This window comes from Panthera onca, chromosome A3 (genome assembly GCF_046562875.1).
Source record: "Panthera onca isolate mPanOnc1 chromosome A3, mPanOnc1 haplotype 2, whole genome shotgun sequence".
Classification (NCBI taxonomy): domain Eukaryota; kingdom Metazoa; phylum Chordata; class Mammalia; order Carnivora; family Felidae; genus Panthera; species Panthera onca.
Window position 1 is genome coordinate 105,145,453 of NC_138341.1, and position 21,970 is coordinate 105,167,422.

The window sequence follows — 21,970 nt, forward strand, 5'->3', positions numbered from 1 at the left end:
TTAGTAAGCAAATGTCCAATATGTTGGATCCTTTGTTCTAACCTTGCATGCTTACTATGAGTTACTTATGTTTGTTTCCAAACCTGTTCATATCCATTGTAATTAAAAAACTATATGAACCAGGGGTGCCTGGATGGCTCAGTTGGTTAGTCATCTGAATTTGGCTCAGATCATGATCTCATGGTTCGTGAGTTTGAGCCCGCCATCAGGCTCTCTGCCGTCAGTGCAGATCCGACTTCAGATCCTCTGTCCTCCAATCTCTCTGCCCCTCCCCCTGCTTGCACTCTCTCAAAAATAAAAACATAAAAAAACCCATATGAACCAATGAAATACGCTCGTGGAAAGAAAGAGAGTTGTTCCTTCTCTAAGTTGGATATTTTGGAAAGATGTCTTTAAAGGCGAGTTGCTCAACATGTTTTTTTCTCAAACTGTGTGGACAACAATAGGATTAGAGAAAGGAGTCATAAAGTTGTAGGGTTCTGCACTCCCATTGCTTCATGAATGTCTTTAGAAGCCTCACTTCAACTTCAAAGAAACCAAACTGGATATTTGTGGCAACGAATGCCTCATGGGTGAGATACAGGCAAAAACGACATGGACCCCAATCCACAGACCCATACTGAATGAAGATACTTCATACCTGATATTAAGAGTTTGGCCAACAACCGAATCACATTATATGCTTCCAGTTAAAAGAAAGTGTCTAAGATATGTATGTGTTATTTTATGCTGACTTGTTTTAACGGACTTTTGTGAAAAACTGACCAGGAACACAGGGCAAGAATAGAAGGCAGTTAGCGTATCATGTGGCACCATGATTCCAGGCTCATAGCCTGTAATCATGCTTCAGTGGTATCACAAAGTCACAGTCACAAGTGCCATTTCAGACACACGGGACATCTCCACATTTCTCACTTAACCAGATCGAATTTGTGAGTTCTGCCATCACTGTGACCCGAGGTCATTACATTTGTTGTATTCTGTATCAATCCTCTCACCTTGATGGCTTGTGTGTTCTGTTAAGGATTGTAACACATACATAGGAATAGGAATAAGATGGTGGGGACAGGGAAGATAGTGTCAGTGCTGGAGGTAGCATAATGATATGAACCATGCAGTTATTTTAAGTTTTGATATCAGGAAGTAGGCAAGATTACCCACATAAATGTATACTCAATAACAAGCTTTTTCACTCTCTTCTCCTCCACATGTCAAAGCTTCAGTGGAAATGCTATCAAGAAAAGAACCCCAAATCTTAACTTTTAGTACATACCCTCTATCTCAAAGATAGACATATATACTACCTACTCATGAGTATGGGTCTCCAAACATGGTTCTGAAGCAAAATGGACTAAGATTGATAGCAATCAAACCATGGAAAGCAAAAATGTTATGGGATTTACTGATTTAAGCCATCTTCCCAGGACTGTACTTGCCCAGGGCATCAGGTGGGGTGGCACGGCCAGAGCATCACATGGGAAGTGAGAAGGCCTGGGCTTTAAACCAGACTCTGGCCTAGCCCGCTGTGTAGTCTTAGGTGAGTTCTGCTAACTCCTTGGCCTCACTCTCCTCATCTGAAAAATGAAGTGTTAGGAAGTGCTTTCTAAACTCCATTTCCTGTCCTAATAATATTCTGTGACCCTGTGATCCTAATAGCTAACACTCATCAAAGGCTTTCAATGAGGGACACTGAACTAAGCCCTTTCCAAGTAGTAACTCATGCAATCCTCATGACAATCCTAATGGCAGATACTTTGGTATTATTCCCATTTTACAGATGAAGATAATGAGGCACAGAGAGGTAAACTGTGTGCCTAAATCACACAGCTGCTAAGGGGGAAAGCCAGGATTTGAGCCCAGGCAACCTGATGCCAAAGCCCAAGCTTATACTGAGCCACCCTGCTTCTTGTAATGTGACGGGTTGATGAAAGCCAAGAAACACAGGTCTACAGAGCTGTCTTTTTGCAAAATGTTGGGCAGCTCAATACCTGCATCTGATTAACGAGACTTTTTCTTTGTGGGTGGTCAACATGGACTTCTGGGATTGAATGTTGCTATGGCAAATAGCCACTAAAAAAGACCTTTGTAGAAAATATGCAGACGTAAATGCCAAAAAGCGGGAACAATGTATGTTGACATCAGCAGGGTTCAAGAAACCATTCAAACTGGTGTTGATCTAAGCAAGATAATAAAAGAACTTGAAGGCTTTGCAATATCTATTCTCCCAAAGTGAAGCAACCTGGAACAACAGCACAAAACCCACAAAACCACCACAAGACAGAAACAAAGCCTTCCCTGTAACATGGAGCAACCATTCCTGGCTCCAAAGCCTAAGCCTGGGAGCTCCTCAGACTTCACCACACATCTGAGTCATCTGGGGCGGGGGGGGGGGGGGGGGGGGGGGGGGGGCGGGGGGTGGTGCATCTTGTTAAAAAAGCAAAGATTCTGGATCAGGTCTGGGTGGATTGGCGACTCTAAAGTGTAAGGACCTTCTAGGTGAGGCTGTGTTGCTGGAATGTGGACCATACTTTGTGAGTGGGAGTAGAGAGCCTATAGGCTCTCAGAGTCTGTAGAACTCACTTCTGCCACCAGTTAGCTCTGGGTGCAGGGTTAAGTCTTAGAAGTCTTGTTTTGTCAGATGATGTTATCTGTACATTCCCCACCCCCACCCCCAGCTCTAAATGATGACTTTCTTATTCAATCCTACATTATACGATTAAGTGGGAAAATGAAACACCTCCCTTAGCCCCCAAACTCAGGTCTCTGCAATGGGAGAATCAAGGCTAAGGCCTCTTCACACCTACTACAGAAAGATAATGAGAGCTCTCTCTGTTCAGAGGTAAAACCACCCTGAAAACAAATGACTTGCAGCAAACTGATTTATGTTTGAGGCTTTCTACTTGGGACAAAATCTCTTTCAGACTTGCTTGCCAGGGCAATGGTATGCTAGGTATGGTATTAAAAGATGGATCATGATCCAATACTTCAATAACTTATAGGGGCAGGGATTGGAGCTTGAATATCTTTACCGTCTAGACCTGAACTCTCTACTATGATAGCCATCAGCCATATGCAGCTATTGAACACTTCAGATGTAGCTGGTTTGAATTGAAAACACACATCACATTTTGAAGACCTGGTATAAAAAAATGTAAAATATGTCATTAATAAGTTTTATTTTGATTTCACATTAAAACGACGGTATTTTGGGTATACTGTGCTGAATAAACTATTTTATTGAAATTAATTTCACCTGTTCCTTCCTACTCTTTAAATGTGGCTGCTAGGAAAATGTAAATGATATCTGTGGCTTGATTTACATTTCTACCGGGCAGTGCTGATCTAGTCCCCTGCTATTCATGTGGTTCTCCGACCAGCATCATCGGTATCAGCTGGGAACCTGTTAGGGAGAATTTTATCCCCATCTCAGACTTACCGAATCAGAATGTGCATTTTAACAAATTCCCAGGTGACTCCTGTGCACATTCTAGTATGAGAGAGGTCCTGAGCTAGTTTTCCCTACAACATATCCACAGAGGTATTTGGATTCTTGGTATATGGAAGTGATGCTCTAAAAGCATGGTGCTTGCTGAATTTTCTACACCAATGTTCAGCTAGGCAATGGAAATAGATTTTTTTAAATCTTAAATTACTATACAGCTTTTAATATATAAATCAAAATGACATTATACATAAAGATTATGCACACCATCCATATACATCTGGGGGGGAAAGGGAGAGAGGTGCTTTCACTGAGGCTACCTTAGTTACTTCCGGATTTTCAGCCACCATGTATGTGAAACTGATGTTCACCAGATCTGTGCCACTGCAGACACAAACTATTCGCCCTTCCAGATCATTCTCTGACTTTCCAACAGCTTCAAGAGCAGCCAGGATTTTGGGATCCTGTATAGACATATATATACACACAGGAAAAAATTGTTAGATCAAAGACTGGAGGAAACATTGCTCATCTGATGTAAAAATACACAGGACAAATGTTTTCTTTTTACCTAGAATGCCCAGATATCTAGCATTATTCTAAAGCTTGTAGAGGTAAAACTTATAACACTACACATTACTTGAACTCATTTGGTAAGAAAGGTATTATAATACTATTGATTTAGAAAACTAGGTGTGAGGGTCTGTCTTTAGGTTCTTGGTTGTAATTATTACAGGGCCTGGTATATGAAAATGGGATGGAAAGGTTGTGACTGGGACCTGCTTATGTCCACAAAGATCAAAGGGGTCTCTCAGCAGAGGACAGTGACTGAGGTCTCATGCAAAAAACATGGGCTTTGCCATGGCCAGCAATCAAGGGTCATTAAAAAATAAGATTAAGTCTGTCAAGTAACCTGGACACAGAAAGTATGCTCATCTCTAGAAGCCATGGCATCTTCATTTGGAATGATGACAGCGTAATTTTACCCTAAATACCAAATAAAATAGCGTTTTGTCCTCCAGGAGAACTCAGAAGGAAATGCCAACATAGTTACACAGAAATTTTAACTAACATAAAAAGAGGACAGATTTAAAAAAGACAAAGAGGAACAAGACGAGGAACATAATTTTGTTTTCAACATCTAAAAACCTGCAGGGCTATTATGAAAATGGGAATAAATACTGTGCTTTAATATTCTAGAAAAAAGCCAGCTTTTAAATTCCTAGCACCACTATGCAAACAGCTTCTTATTCAAACAAATCAATCACTGTGAAGAAGACTGATTTATATGCTCTGTCATCTTTTTCTCTCAGAGGCAAACTGAGCCTCCAAGGTGAGCCAATGTCTGCGTGCACAGGTGCACAAATATGAAACTACCCAAGCTATTTAAATTTCCACATCAACCACAGACCAGAAGTGACTCACTGTTTGCTGAAAAGAAAAAAAAATGGCAGCGGAGGGAGGGGGCCCTTGACAAATTAATTTCTGAGTTAAGGAAACGGTTTCTTTGATGCTGATACCATGAAAGCATCCTCTCTCTGAAAGGTGAACAACGTTTCTAATATAACTAAATGTAATGCAATCCAAACCACCCAAAAGGTACAGATGAAAAGATTTCTTTAAAAAATTGTTTTTAAATGTTTGTTTATTTTTGAGAGAGAAAGACACAGAGCATGAGTGAGAGAGGGACAGACAGACAGGGAGACACAGAATCTGAAATAGGCTCCAGGCTCTGAGCTGTCAGCACAGAGCCCAATTTGGGGATGGAACTCACAAACCGGGAGATTATGACCTGAGCTGAAGTCGGATGCTTAACCCATTGAGCTACCTAGGCACTCCATAGATGAAAAGATTTCTGAACTGTGTGTTTTCTTAACTCCCAGCTGATGAGTTTGGGCAATAACAGGTTAAAATAGCATTCTAGAAACCTTTTCCAACCTAAGGAAATCTGTGTTTAGAAGAACAGCAAACACCAATCACAGGTACCTTTGGGGTGGCTCCCAATCGAATACTGTTGATGAGGGAGCATTCTAGAACTTGTCCTTCCTGAAAAGAGAGAATATAATACAGCAGTGAGGCAAAATCCTGCCAGACTTGTGGCACAGATGAGGTACATGATGATGAAGGCAACACCAATGACAGTAAGGTAGAGGGGGAGTGAAAAATAAAGGATAGTAACTGCAATACCCAATGATCATAAATAGTCAAGACCATTCAATTTCAATATATTCCATTCAAATATACATATATATGTATATGTTCATATATATGAATGTAAGTCTGCATAATTATTTATTATTACTTTTATAATAAAAGTGCTGTTACCTTTATGCATATAATACTATATTACTGGTGTGTGTGTGTGTATATATATATATATATATCATTAAATATATGTGTGTACATGAAATATTAAGTGGGAATAATGCTTTTATAGAATTCCAATTATACTGTGTTAAATTCAGTTCAAAGATTCATTAAATGTGTGCACTGTGCTGTGTATTGAGTGAAGTCCTGGGGTATAACAAGATGACCATCCTCTTAATGTGCTTTTGAGACTCAGCTTGAATATCTCTTCTAGGAAACCTTCCTAATTCCCAAGATTAAATCAGATCTGCCTGTTTTTAACTCTTGTAACAACCTGACCTTCTCTTTCACAGCACTCAATGACTTCTACTTTTTTTTGTAATGCCTGCTTTTTCTCCTAGACTGGAATCTATGAGGTCTAAGATATTGTCCTTGATCAGCACTGTATCCCCAATGCCCAGCACATGGAAGTACGTTTTTAAAATCTTGAAGTAATGAATAAGCATAGGGTCCATGCTCTCAAGAGGCATTCTGCCTGCTTGCTGAGAAATAAAGTAGTTTAAACCAGAGAGCAGGAAAGAACAACTTGCTGTTCTTGTGCCATACCTTGCCTTCACTTCTCCAGGTCAGAAAGAAGCCAAATTCATCCACTTTGAAGAGGCAGTTGGGTTCAAACACAAAGGATTCCTGTTAAAAAGAAATTTGTTGATCTGTATGACTCATACCACTTTGAATATAATAAAAATGCAAGTACCTTTTAGCCTCTAAATGAGGGAAAATGAGAAATCACGCTTTTGCATCCTAAACCTTAATGACCACATTTCTTATCATGGAGTATTTTCATCTTGAAAACTCTTTGCATTCACTTTTATGTTGAAAGACTGATCACAGAGAATAAAGTTTCTCTAGGACATTGCAAGAAGAACTCAGAGAAGGAAGAAGGACTCCCAGATTCTAGCCAACTGGTCTCCCTCCACAAAAGAGGTACCATTGCCTGTATTTAATATAATGTAAAAAACCAGGAGATAATTTTTTTAGTCTATGTTTTTTTCTTTTTTGTCTACACAACTCAGCATTCAGATGCTTACTCAGAAAACTGCTGAAATTTTTGCTTTTACGTCCAACCTCATTTGGTGTCCAGTAAACCAGAGCTTGAGCAGGGTTTTGAGCTACACAAAGTGTAGTCCTTGGACCAAGAGCATCAACTGTAGAGTCTAGGTTGAACTGTAGAGTCTAGGGCTCCAGCCCACATGGATTGAATCAGAGTCTCCAGGGGTAGAGCTCAGAAATCTGTGTTCCAACAACACCTCCAGGTGATTCTAATGCACACTAAAGTTTGAGAAGCACTGTTATGGCCTTTGACACCAGAAACTATGTTTGAAACCTACAGAATCAAAATCTGAATCAAGAAGAAACGTTAGCCACATGCAGGGGCCCAAGGGCAGCTATAATACACTTGGCAAAGGATCCCTGGTCTTTAGCAAGAAAGCGCCATTGTGCTTATGAGCGGCAGGAAAATTTTATAACAATGAAAGTAAAAGAATATTCAGGAAATGAACCCAGATACCTTCTGCCCTCTGATTGCATTGCACCAAGCCTTGGCACCCATGTGTCAACAAATCCACATGTCCTTCTCATGATCTAAAGAACTTGTCCTCTTAGATAATCACAGAGCAAACAATAGGGAACCTGTCTGCCAAACATGGATCAGGGCAGTGACTTAAAACAAATAAAGAGCAATTACAGGATTAAGACTTTAAGGGTAGTTCAGATTTCACCAATCAAAACAGAGCTCTCTAAATTTTAGGGAAGCAGAGACATTCACCAAGGTAAATCCAATGTCAAGATACTGGGCCACCATAAAGTGTCAGAATTTGGAGTCCCAGGGGCCTTGTACAAAGTCAGACTTCAAATTTGTTTGGGTGGTCTTCTGACAGGAGAAGAATATCATACCCATTTCAATTCCATGCCAGATACATGCTAAGCACTGCACACATAGCAATGAAAAATACAAAGAATGAGGGCATGGGATGACCTTTGCTTTTGGACTCAAAACCCAGTTCTGCCATTTATTTTTTATCGTCTCCTAGAAAAGCCCTAAGTCTCAGAATCCTTATCTAATAAATGGAGGTATTTACACATACCTTTCAGGCTTGTAGGAATTAAAGGAGTTGATAAACGTAAAGTACTTGACACACAATTACAATTCAGCAAACTGTAGCTACTATCCATAACGTATGGTTCAAATTTACATTTGTGGCAGCAAATTACTAACAACATGATATTGCCAATACATGACCCACAATGATAGCATTTTGAATGGTGCGACCTTTTTGAAAAGGCTTGACCCAGAAGATTACACTTTATATAGGTCTTAGAGCATGGGTAGAAGTTATCCATGAGGAGCAGAGAGCAGCATTTGCAAGGACATGTAGGCTTGATCCGACTGTGGGAACTTCTGAGGAGTTGGTGTGGTTAGACTACCTCACAAGAGTAGCAGTGGATGAGACTGGACACATAATAAGGCTAGATCAGAAGGGTACTGTATACCACACAAAAGGTATTAAACTTGACCTACAAAGTGGTAGGGAGTCTGGTGTCATTACTGATTGAGAAACAAGAATCAGCAACTAATTAAAATAGGAGAATTCACACATTTTCAAATACTCCCCAAGCAGTATCTTTATGGTAGTACAGAATTCTGGTGCACAACATTCAAAAGTATGTCCTAAAATGGTATTTACAGAGTAGACCCACAATGAACCAGCCACCATAGTTATTATTTATGTGCACTCTATCCTATTCTAAATAAGGATCTGTAATGATCCATGAAACATACATGATAAGAATAGTTTTTCAACTTATTTTGAGGTGGAACTTTCAATTCCTTGGCCTCTGTAACTGTAATGTTTTTTTTCTTTCTTTGTCAGTTACGAAGTACCCCCAGAGCTTATCATTACCGCCTTGAAATTTCAATTCCTAACATCCCACTCTTGGGCCATTTCACCTGATCCTTCTAGCCCCTAGCACAACAGAACACATTCTCCTATATTCGTTTGACTTCTTCACCTCTTCCTGTTCAGTATCTACTGATTTATTGAACCAGAGTATTCTTGACTTTCCTCTCTCACTTCCATTAACGAGTCTCCTTCATATTTCATGTATATCCACTTTACTCCATCTTACCACCACTTCGGTCCAAACCATCATTATTGCACCCAAGGTCTGATCTTACCGCTTCTCTTCTTTCTTCCCACAACAGCCGGATCGACTCTTTAAACTTTTCATCAGTGCGTTAAACCCATTCAATGGGTTCCTGAATTATTTAGGATAAAATCGTACTCCTTACCAGGGTCTCAAAGTTCCTAGACAATCTGGGTCCTTCAGACTGTTTATCATGCCACTTTCTGTTGTTTTCCTTCTGCTTCACTCAATCCATGGGAACTCTTTTCCTTGAACTCCTCCCTAGCTCTTTCTAGCCTCAGGGCATTTGCACTTGCAGCTTCCACTACCTAGGAAGTCCCTTCCTACTGCCCTAGGCATAAGTAGAGCCTCTTTATCCTGCAGACCTGGCCTCACCTGTCTTCAGAGGGGATTTTCTTAACACCTCCTTAAAAAGGCTCTCATTTTATTCTCTATTACAGTATCCTGATTATATCCTCAATTGCACCAATCACAATCTGCAATTATTTTTATTTCTTTGTTTATTGACTTATCGTGTGGCTTTCACACCAGAGTGTAACTTCCACATGGCAGGGTCCTTGAGACATTCTGGTTCACATTTGCGTTCTGAGTGCCTAGCACATCAAAGGCACCCTGAAACTAAAGTCCTGCGCTCGAAAATAAATGAACACACGATATCCTGTTTCAAATAAAACATTTTTCAGTAGGCCAACAGACAAAACAGATAAACAAGAAATTACTCAGGTTGAGGGGGTTGTACCAAGCCCAGAATCCATCAGGGTCAGTCCTTGGAAGGCTGCCATAGACAGATGTACAAATACAAGGGCACTGCAATGAGGCTGTCTGCCTGGCAGACAGGCTCCTTTTTACAATTCATACAAGCTCATCTCAGAGTTTGGGTGTGGCTTTGAGGTACCTCCCAAGAATACCCACTGGACCAGGAGCAGTGTTTGAATGCCACTACAAGGAAATCATTTCCAAACCAGGATAAGAATCTGGACAAAGAAAAGAAAAATAAGGTAGAAAAGTAGAGTAAGGTCAAAACAAAAGATAGCTCCAAAAAGGCTTACCATAAGATCCCAAACAGTTAAAACAGGATACTAATTTGGGTCTGGGCTCCCTAGCAACCAAAGCAAAAAGGGAGAAAACACCATTGACTAGGAACCCATACAGTTCACAGATAAAAACACATTGGTTGTTAGGAGAAGCAGTTGCCAGAAGAGAAATTCTCTGTGGGAGCTCCAAGGAGCCCTGACCCATGCTAAAGACAAGGTTCCCAACGAAGTTCACAATAATGTTGTCTGCTCTGTCCACAAGATTCTTGGACTAAACGTGTTCAAACTCCCCATAAAAATCAGAACAAATCTGAGTATGCAGCAATCATGGAAGGAAACCTAATCTATTTAGGTTTTTCTCCACTCCCAGGAACACGCAGAAGAACCTGGCCCTCAGGGTGAGTTTAAGTACACAATCTCCATTCTTTTTTTCCCCTACCAGCTGTGTTAAATTTCACACAGAGTCACAAGGAGAGTTACTGACCACAACTAGGGTTGTGGCCCTGTGACCTAGCTGAGGCAGTAATATTCTCAGTCTCCTTGTCAGGAAAACCGCCCTCCAGACTTGGGCATGGCAGGGGGGTGGGTCATCAAAGGAAGCTGGTCTCCTCCTTTGCAAATCCGTTTGGCAGTTAACAAATGGCGATGGGATTCTCTAGTAAGGAGACAAACCAGAACAGAACTTCCTCCAGGGAGCTCAGAATTTCAGTTCTCACAGGACTCCTAAAATTCGACACAGCCACACTTTAGAGCTCAAGGACTAGTTAACTCCTCCAGCCCAACCTCGTTCTTTCCTTAGGCCCCTGGGAGAGACAGGGTGAAAGGCACAGGAACTCCTTTTGTGGAACTGTGAACAGGCAGGGGACCAGGGTGAGGCATTTTGAGAGGCGCGAAGAATCACTCTGGCTGGAATCACTACAGGCAAAAACCTTTTTCTGCCTCAAGGAACCCTGCTCGGTGCTCCGATGGGCTTCCTGAGGCACTTCTGCCATTTCATCAAGGCTAGAGTATATATTTTTTTTTAAAGTTTATTTATTTTTGACAGAGAGAGAGGCAGAGAATGAGCATGGGAGAGGCAGAGAGAGATGGAGACACAGACTTGGAAGCAGGCTCCAGGCTCTGAATTGTCAGCACAGAGCCTGATGCGGGGCTCGAACTCACAAACTGCGAGATCATGACCTGAGCTGAAGTCAGATGCTCAACCAACTGAGCCACCCAGGCGCCCCGTGGGCTCGAGTATATTTAAAAGCTGTGTGTCTCAACACTGTTTTTAGCATATTTCCCCCTATTAACACATGCCACTTCAACATTACTTAATATCACAACCTGTCTTTCAAAGATTCAGGTCACTTTCGAGATGACGTACATTAAAATATTTTCCCTGTTTCAATTCTAAAAGTATTTTGGCGAAACAAAATTTAATCCCATTTCTTCATATGAGGAATGGCAGAAATCTCAGCAGACTGAATACTCTGAAGAGGAGGCAGGTATTCAGTGGGGCTTCCAGGTAACAGGTGGTTGAGTTTATTTTACTTGTGTGTCTATTTATTTATTGTTTTAAGTAGGCGCCACATCCAATGCAGAGCACACATGGGGTTTGAACTCAGGACCCTGAGACCTGAGCTGAGCTCAAGAGTCGGACACTGCTCCACCCAGATGCCCCTATTTGTGCTCTTTCTTACCTTTGCTCTCCTGCCCTCTTGCCCACCGTCATTACTCACCAGCATTACAAATGCTACAACTCTCTACTGTGGGGCCTCATCATCAAACAGGCAATGGTCAAGTCTTACCACCAGCTAGGGAAAGGGACTTGGGGCTGGCTAATCAACGTGTCAACACCACTTTACTTAAACAGCTGTGCAGAGGCTCTTTTGTGCTTGTGACTGGATGGGGAGATAAAGAGAGGTGGAATGGGTGGAGACATTCACATCATAGCAGGAGTCTCCTGTTTTCTAGAAAGGGGACTCTCTTTCTAGAGGTGGTGCTGGGGTCCAGGCTTTGTAGTTCACAGTTCCTGGGCTCCAGTGCCAGTCTCCTCAGCAGGCATCTGCTGGAGAATCTGGGTGGTGGTGCTGCCTAACCTCACCAAGCTTCACTTTTCCCATCTGTAAAATTAAGAAAATGGATCCCAACCTTACAGGGCTCTCACAATTGAGAAAGCCTAAGTACCTGGGACAAGCTAAGTGCTGAATAAATTGTAGTAGTCATTAGAAAACAGCTAGTACTATTTAATTTGGGGCTATTGTGCAAGACATTTCACAAATACCATCTCATTTAAATGTTCTGCCAATTCCGCAAGGCTTTAGACTAGATCAGTGCTGTCCAATAGACTTTCAGTGATGATGCAAATGTGCCAGGTGGGCACAGCTACACATGGTAGCCATGAGAACCACATGGGGCTATAAAGTACTGGAAACAAATCAACAAATCTTGTGCAACAAAGGTGATTTTTAATTTGTGCCTATTACCAGCGGATGTCTGGACGGTCAGTAAACGAACCCTGCGTTTGCAGGCTCCACCTTTGGGGAAACTTGGGGCTCACTGTCCTTGTTTCCTGGTTTGATAAGAACTGACAGGAAGAGAAAAGGGCTCTGTTAAAGTTGGAGAGAGACAAGTGACATCTGAGTTACCGAAACGCCACTAGAGGTCTTATCAAACTTCGATAACATTATAAACCACTGGCATGAAAACAGACGACAGACTAGGGACACAGGTGGAGTCTGGAATGGTTAACCAGGAGCTAGTGCTTTCTATCAAGATCCTGGAACTTCAGAGCCCAAGTGATGCCACATGGCCTATTTATTTCAGCTCTTTATTCCAGAGGAATTGGCTAGAGGTAGCGGAGCCTTTCTGATTCTGCACAAACGCTTCCTCTCTCAGAATCACAATTTTTTTACTTGGTTTCAAGTTAGAACTAAAGCCCTTGGTGATGACATTCTGTCAGCAGAAATGATTTATAGACCTGCTATAACAGATGGGTCCAGAAGTTGTTTTTTACCCTCATGGGTATGGTTTCCCCCTGGAAGGATCCAGAATGTTCACTGCATTTGTTAGTCTCCCTTCTAATTTATAGACCCTGTGAGATGATAGACACTGGGGCTTCTCAGCTCACATTCTACAGAGGAGCAGGAAGACACTGGTCATGGCTGTTCCAACCCAGACCGTTGCTATGCACTATTACCTTGTGAAGAGACTGGTCACGTAACATTAAGAGCATTCGCAGCTTTTGTATTCCTTTCCATGGCCTTTGATTCTTTAGACAGATGTCCCTACTAGGTTAAACTGTTTAAACTGAATATAAACCTTTGCTCCGCCTATCTAATGCTCAACCAGAAACCAAGATGGATATATACAGTTTTGGTATGTTGATAAGCAACCCCCAAGGCATCTGTGGCACCAAATACACAGAGTACTGCCTCTGTGCCCCTGAGCCAGCTTTTACTAGCAGATATGCTTACTGAGCGCCAGGCGATGCTACGTGCACTTCAGACACATTACCTTATTCACTTCCCACCATTCCTACGAGGAGGGTACTATTCTTACTCCTATGTTATAAAGGAGGCTGTCAAGACACAGCAATGTAGCGTCTGGTCCAGTACAGAATAGCTGACAGGGCAGAGCTGGGATTGCTGGCTCCACCAAAGCACACATTTGAATCGTACCTGCTCTGAGGCCCAGAAGGGAGGGTGCCATTGTCAGGGCTGGGCCCAGGTAACTGTTCAGCAGTCGTATCTGGAGGCTCCGCTCTTCTTGTCACCGAATGCCAGTAACCATCACTAGGGTTAGAAGGCGCTGGAAACTTTTTAGGTTTTATTACAGTATGTCTTGAGGCCTCCCTGTGAATCCCCCAAGCTGCACAGATGGTACTTATTAACAGGTTATTTCGGAGGGGTGTTTTTCACAGCTGCGTACAGCACATCAGAGTGTTTTCTAGGATCTAGTACCAAGTAAAATGGTTTTTCCTGATCTGTTGCTTCCTTTATGATCCAGCAGACAGTCGCATGACGGCCTTTCCTGCATTGCTTTGGCCACTAGGATCACAAGGAGCAGCTCTGAAGCTCACTTTGGTCAACTTTATGGAACATTTTTGCTGTCCACAGAGTGACTGACTGCTAAATTTGCCTGTAATTTGAAGTCCTTCACATATTTCTTTCCCTCCCTTCAGGCTAAACCCCTGTTCCATTCATCCTATCTAGTGGTACGCATCTTTGCATCACAGCTTACTTTGGGATGTGGTAGAAACATGTGTCAATAGCACAAAAATCACTTCATGGACACCAGAAACCACTGGGCATTTCACACTGGTTTCAGGATCAGACAGACCAGATCCAGATGTGGCTGGACACTTATAAGCTTATTTGAGCTCTGTTTCTTCATTCCCAAAAGCAGGGAGAACAACCAGTAACAACTGCCCATTTCACAGGCTACCTCTGGGCATTTGAGTGCTTCAGGCATAATCTGAACCCAGTAAATTTTTCTTGACTGTTAATAACATTGTACCAGTAACTATTACTAATGTTGCCAGTTATCGGTTACAATTAATCATCCAAGAACAAAGGAGGTAAATACCACCATCACTACATTATGGATGAGTAAACTGATCCTGAGGTTAGCAAGTTGCCCAAGAGGACACAGATAATAAGCAGCAGAGACACATCTCCGTGGCGGCAGGGAGAGCATCTCTTCACAATGAGCAACAGTACTACTGTGTGCTTACTTCCACTGCTCCAGAATGCAAATCTGGGAGCGAAGTATGGAGGAAATCCAGAGTTTGTAAATTACTACTGCACGCGGCTCAGTGAAATTTTGTTTTTTGCACAAGGAGGTCAGGTCATGTTTGTTCCCCCGCACAAGCCAGCCTCAGGCTAAATCAGGCACACAGGCTCAGCCCTCAGAACACAGTTTTAGCTTCTAGCCTCTTCAGTTGGTGAGTAGTGACCCAAGGAGATACTGTTGGGGTTAGGAGCCCCTGCCCTGCACCTCCCTGACGGGGTGGATGATGCTCTCAGATGGTGAGAGGGCAATCCAGGAAGTTATCTGGCAAGCTGCACAAGGTGCCAGACCTGTTGTTCTAAATTTTATAGGAACAGAAATGAAAATGTCTCCCCCTCAATAACCATCCATGAGCATGTAACTTGCTCATTTCAGCAATGATGGAGATACAGTGAACTCTTTTTCTGATATCAAGTGGAAAATTTTAATCATTTCACTTTTTCCATTTTTTCCCCCAACCATTTCATTTTTTCCTTTCTTCAGAAACAAAGAATGTCGGGGCACCTGGTTGGCTCAGTCAGAAAACTATGCAACTCTTCACCTAAGGGTTGTGAGCTCGAGCCCCATGTTGGATGTAGAGACTACTTAAATTAAAAAAGAAAGAAAGAAAGAAAGAAAGAAAGAAAGAAAGAAAGAAAGAAAGAATATCCTCAACATTCCAAGTGACCTGGCTTAGAAGAGTCGATGAAGGCTACTGAAAAGCAGCAAGGGAAAAGCATAACACCTTTCCTGATTTTTCAAGTTATATATCTTTTAAAACCCTGAAATTTAACTTGATGGTGCTTATTATTAACAAGGCCTCTGACCCTATTTTTGGCTGTGGTAATTTGTAGTCAGCTCAAGTAGGATTTGAATTGGTATCGGGGGAGGATGTGCGTGGAGGGGCCACATAAGAGAGTCAAACTCCGTGTTTCTGATTGCTTAAAGTATGGGAATCAGTATTTGTGAATTTCCACTTTCCCGTTTACTTCCAGATACAGACGTAAAGCTCTGGGATTAAATTTTTAAGGTCTGCCAGTGTGAGATGCCAGACTGTGTCTCTGTCCCTCTCCCTCCCTGAAGAACCTCTGATGTGGGTATTCTGAAGCCAAATCTGGAATGTCACATTCTGAGAGAGCTCTTGTGTTGTGGCAGGACACTGGGACGGGCTCCCTGATTCTTGCCATGGAACACTTGAAGCAATTATTCCTAGGATATTCAGTCACTACGTCTTAGCTTGCAGAAGGAAGAACAAGGTCAACGAAACACACTTTTAGGAGGAGTGGGTGGTCACTGAAAGTAATTTACTTGGACAGGAAAACTGTCATGTTAGTCAAAACTTAGTGACTTTAGCAATTAAAATAAGGAAAAATTAAAGATGACAAACTTACTCAGAGCCAGGGAGGAAGAGAACTACTTTTGTAATAAATATTTACAACAAACATTAAAATCAAATATGTCCCCTTCCTCCCCATACCTCTCCCCTGCCACCAAAGATTCTCTCCTTGAGCAAACCTTAGGCGGGGTCCTCTGCATCTTCTTCCCAGCCAGACCTCCACTTGTGGGCTTCCATGTCTGTCTTTGCATTGATTGATTTTAGTTGGAATCCTGCTAAGTTGGTTTAGCCAGAATCTCCTACCGTCAGGATGCGATTACCTTTGATATCTGATCAGGTGCCTCAACTTCCACCGTCTCCAGGTGACTTCCACCTGCTCCTTGGCTATAAATCCCCCCCCTTCCTCATTGTATTCAGAGTGGAGCTCAACCTCTCCCCAAGTAGTGTATAACCTCCGCTGCAGTCATCTCTTGACCATAGTCTGCCCTATCATTCTTCAACAAGTGCCCAAATAACTTTTTCTCTAACACCCCCCCACCCCCACCCCCGGCCACCACCTAAAATTCTAAGAACAGCAGGAGATGTGCTCTTGGCAGATGGGCTTGAAGCATGACCACAAGCTGGAAAATCCTTTTCAGTAAAACGCTCCTAATTAAACCACAATTTGTTCCAGAATTATAAACCGCACTGAGCAAATGATTAGAAATAAAGTGACAGAGAAGACATATATCTGAAGAAGCAGGTCGAGGAAAGAATGTTTTGAGCTATTGCTATCTGGAGATGGTAGTCCAAGTTGAACAGAGTCATTGAAGGGAAAGGAACCTCAAAGGACTTTCATGGAATTTCCCTCTGAATATACACATTTCCTACTTCAGTAATTCAGCTTTTAAAAATGCCTGCCTTTACACCAGCTGCATGCTATATCACTCCCTTACACTTTGTCTTCTGAAACAGCTTATATTTGGGCCTCAAAGACACAGTCCCAATGGATCTTAGGGCCAATCCTCTTTCGCTTCTTGCAGTCTGCAAAAGTGCAGAAATTACTGAAACATGTATACAAAGTCCACTGCTATCACCCAGAGAATTCTATAGTGAGACAAGAGCTGTAGAAAACTGCAGATCCAGGGGCGCCTGGGTGGCGCAGTCGGTTAAGCCTCCGACTTCAGCCAGGTCACGATCTCGCGGTCCGTGAGTTCGAGCCCCGCGTCAGGCTCTGGGCTGATGGCTCGGAGCCTGGAGCCTGTTTCCGGTTCTGTGGCTCCCTCTCTCTCTGCCCCTCCCCCGTTCATGCTCTGTCTCTCTCTGTCCCAAAAATAAATTAAAAAAAAAAAAAAAAAAAAAAAAAAAACGTTGAGAAAACTGCAGATCCAAAGGCTTAGCATCATTCTACACTGAGGGGAGCGCTAACTGCATCAGGGATAAGGGAGAGGAGGCAGGAGCAGACAGGGAGAGCCTTCAAACCATGAGGCAGAACTAAGACCTGTGAGGGGAGAGAGGAAGGGTCTCCACCAGGTGGATGGAAGCCCTGGAGCAAGGACTGCCCACTGGCCTCAGCTGGGGCAGAAAAGGAACAGTTCCAGAATCTCTTCCAGGTCACTCACTGGCTGGGGATCTCAGCATGAATGTCATCAGCAGCTACAGCAGCTAGAGGTTGTCTGGTGACACACATCTAGTGGCAGGGTCCCCCGGAAGGAGACGTAAGTGGCATACCTCCACGGCTGCCACAGACAGGACCTCTTGCTAACCGTTCTCCAGAGCCCCCCACAGAAGGACCTCCAGTTCCAGCTCCTTGGTACCCTTAGAATTCCTTAAACATTAGGAACCACTTAAAATAGGAAAAAAAAAAAAAAGTGAGTCCCAGATGTGTAGCTAAGGAATCGCTGGATCGCTGGAGGTGCTTAATGAATGAATTCCCTGCTGGAGATAGAGCAGTAAATAAAAACAAAGTATCTGCTCTCATGGCTTATATTCTAGGGGGAATTTTTTTTTTTTTTGAATGTTTCTTTATTTTTGAGAGAGAGAGAGAGAGAGAGAGAGAGAGAGAGAGAGAGAGAGAGCATGAGCAGGGGAGGGGCAGAGAGAGAGGGAGACACAGAATCCAAAACAGGCTCCAGGCTCCGAGCTGTCAGCACAGAGCCCGACGCGGGGCTCGAACCCACAGACCGTGAGATTATGACCTGAGCCGAAATCGGACACTTAACCGACTGAGCCACCCAGGCGCCCCACTAGGGGGAATTTTGACAATGAACAAAAAACAATCTATCAGAACTGATAAATATGAAGGAAAAAAAAACCCCAAAACCTAAAAGGCTAATGTCTGTGTATGTGAACTTGTGCGCGCATGCATGAAGAGCTCACAGAAGAGCAGTCCAGAGAGGGAGCTGCAAGTGCAAAGGCCCCGAGGATTGTGTGCCTGGTATTTTCAGGGAACATCCACGGCTCAGTGAAGTGGCAGGTCACATGGGGACTTATAAGCTATGGAAGGAATTCAGAAATTATTTGAAATGAGGTAGGAAGCCACTGAAGGTTTAACCAGAAGACAGGTATACACTCACTCACATTCTAAAAATATCCCTCTTAATTATTTCTCACAATGGCCCTGCAAGGTAGGTGCTATCATCCCCACTTTTCAGATAAGGAAGCTGTGGCTTAATGCTCAGTGGGTTTAAGACTGGCTTATAGTGCCATGTTTTGAGTAGCAAATCCAAAGGTAAAGATAATTTCTGTTTAACTCCAAACCTATGCCCTTAACCAACTATGTGTATTTCAGACTTTTCAAGAAAGAGCTCTCTTGTAAAGATTTTACCCTAAATACCATGTACTACAAACCTTTTCTTTATTTGCAAACAATATCCTGGCGACCTGGCTTGGGGGAGTATCCAAAAACTAGGCTCCTTTTTATATTTCACAGAGTTAAGAGGATCATCCGCCCTTTTAGGTACTTGGGAGAAGAAGATCTACAGAAGAACAGGAGAGAAGCCAGCAAAGTGTCGTCAGGGAAATTCCTTAGTAGAAAGAGCACGTTGGCCTCCCACCTGGGAAAGCCATATTGGCTCAACCCACACACTTCATTACATGTTTCGGACACACTATCATTTCAGAGCAATTATTTACTATCTATGGCCTTAAGACTAAGTGTAAAAACCATGTGTTTATTAATCTATCAATATTAAGTATTAAGAGACAGACTTCCCTACTGAGGATATTTCTTGTCTATTTTCATTGATTGAAAGAAAATATTATGTTCCTTCCATAGAGTACATTATACCTAGTTGGGTTTTTTTTTCCCCCAATAAACTAAAGGCTAAAGAAGTCCTGATTAATACTTTTCTATAGGCGGATACTTATTGATTATAAGGTAGAGGTATTAGTGTTCTGAGGAGCACTAATGAGGCACTTATCTGCTGGGAGGGGCAAATATCTGAAAAATAAATTCTTTCCATCCTCATCTCCTTAAAAGAATCAAATTAAGAACTCCTGGATATAGTAATATAAATAATTATGGTCTGAGATACATACAGCACATAGGTTACTAAAAGACTTAAGTAGCTTTCATATATATATGTGTGTGTATATATACATATGTATGTATATATACATCTATATTCACACATACATATACATATATATGTGTGTGTATATAAATATTTAAAAATCATACATATCTTCAAAAAACTGTGTAGAAGAAGAAAAAAATTTCCTTAATCCTCTTAGGGTCCCTGGTTGGGTCTGAAAATTAAACTGACAAAGACAGATTAGCAAAAGAAGAACATACACATTTATTTACTGTAAGTTATATGTATGATTAAAAAGAAAACCATATGCCCCAAGTGGAGTCACTTACATTAAGACCCCATGTCAGAAAACCAAGACTTAATACCTGACCTTACTGCAATTTCAATCTCCCTAAGTAATGTGACCTGTAACCAGCCAGCCTGGGGTTTTCTGGTCAGCACTAGTATGTAGTCCACTGATAGATCCCCTCCGTCCCCTCAGGCAGGAGGGCAACTTTGCCTAAAACAATGCATTCTTCACTAGTAAGTCCCGTTTTCTGTTTCTTCTTTGCTTTAAAAAACCTTTCCCTTCCTGCAAACCAACAGAGCCTCTTCCTGTTTGCTGGATGCGTAGATGAAATTCATGAATTGTTGAATAAAGCCAACTTGATCTTCACATGTACTCAGATGATTTTTTTTTTTTTTAACACAAGACATGGGAGTCTGCATAAGAAAATGAAGACCGGAAAAAACGGTTAAATCTGAGTATTTCTGTATTAGGTATGATGAACAGTGTGGATGGTCATGTAGAAACATGATAGGTCAAGGAGTATGAGGTTAAGTGTAGTAAACTGGGGGATCTTAAGAAAGGCCTGTTTGTTCAGATTCTTCTCGGAGTACCTTTGTCTTTGCAGATAAGGATGCTTCCTTCTTCCAGGTAGAAGGAGGGCACTTGCTATTTTCTCAAACTCCCTCAGGTTAAAACACTCAGTGCACTAACATGCCGTATTTTGAATGCCATCATTTGCACATGGCAGCCATTTCAAGGTCCCAAGTCATGGGACAGGTAGCTGTGATTCACGTGTGTTCTCTTTATCAATCAGTTCTGGGGACAGGCTCCATCAGTCACTACACATTGACTAGTAGGCCACTCCTTAACTAATTTAGGCTTCTCTTTCCTCATCTGTGTAATGTGAGAAACAATCCCACTTAATCCCTACCACCAGCTGAGGGTTTAAAGAGATAACTGAGGTCAAGTGCTTAGCACTGTGCCTGGCACACTGAGAGGGAAATAAAATCTATTATGTTGAACTCCTCTGGAAAGAGAAAAGTTTCTTTTCTTGAATGGTTTCCCCTCTTTATCTGCATCGTTTGGTTGGGGGAGATTAGCTGTAAAGAACTTTAAATACATTCATTTTTTTTTTTTCTTTCCAAGGAAGTCTAGAACTCTTTGACGTGCTATGCCTCATGGTTCTCAAACTTGAGCTACATCATCAGAATCACCCCAGAGAGCTCTGAAAACAAGGATTGCTGGAGCCCACTCTCAGAGTTTCTGATTTGGTAGGTCTGGGGTGGGGCCTGATAATTTGCATTTCTACCAAGGGTTCCATGTGCTGCTGATCAGGGACCACACTTTGAGAACCACTGCAGGCTAGCACATGGAATCTTTCTGCTCAGCTGTGATTGGCTATGGCACCGGGGTGAGGGGTTTAACCACTGCAAGCCTTGGTTCTGCAATCTGTAAAAGGAGGCTAGAGACAGACCTAACAATAGGGTTCTTCTGGGCTTAAATGAAACAACCGTTTGTTCAACAGCATTTAGACAATAACACCCTTTGTAGAGCACCTAGTGAATGCTCATCATGGAAGAAACTTCTACTGTAAGGACTAAAAAGCACCCTCCCTAAAAATCACCAAAATCAGGGATGCCTGGGTGGCTTAGTTGGTTGAGTGTCCAACTTTAGCTCAGGTCATGATCTCGTAGTCCGTGAGTTCAATTCCCACATTGAGCTCTGTGCTGACAGCTCAGAGCCTGGAGCCTGCTTCAGATTCTGTGTCTCCCTCTCCCTCTCTCTCTCTCTCTCTCTCTCTCTGCGCCCCTCCCCCACTCACACTCTGTCTCTGTCTCAAGAATAACAAAAAAAAATTTTTTTAAAAAGACCAAAATCAGTAACAACAACAAAAACATTTCCTCATAGTGTTTAGGAACGGGGAATTCATTCGCATGAAGTGGAGTTTAAAGAAGTACAATTTTATCACTCACTGCAAATACAAGTAATACACAAAATTCTGCTGTCTACTTTTTGAGGCTAATACCCTGACCCTGTAGGTACAATTCATTTTAAATGATCCAGTACCTGGGAATAAGACAAAAAATGGCTATATATCCTCTGGACACTGAA

The 21,970-nt window shown here is 42.2% G+C and overlaps 1 protein-coding gene across 15 annotated transcripts in view; it reads right to left on the reverse strand.

Moving 5' to 3' along the window:
* Positions 1–21,970, reverse strand: part of PLCB4 (phospholipase C beta 4) — a 420,239-nt gene that overhangs the window by 135,205 nt on the left and 263,064 nt on the right. For all 15 annotated transcript variants that reach the window (XM_078444273.2, XM_078444271.2, XM_078444272.2 and 12 more), the window contains 3 exons: positions 6,356–6,436; positions 5,429–5,488; positions 3,763–3,906 (listed from right to left, as the gene is read on the reverse strand). In XM_078444273.2, the coding sequence (XP_078300399.1) occupies positions 3,763–3,906; positions 5,429–5,488; positions 6,356–6,436 (285 nt within the window). The remainder of the gene's footprint in view (positions 1–3,762; positions 3,907–5,428; positions 5,489–6,355; positions 6,437–21,970) is intronic.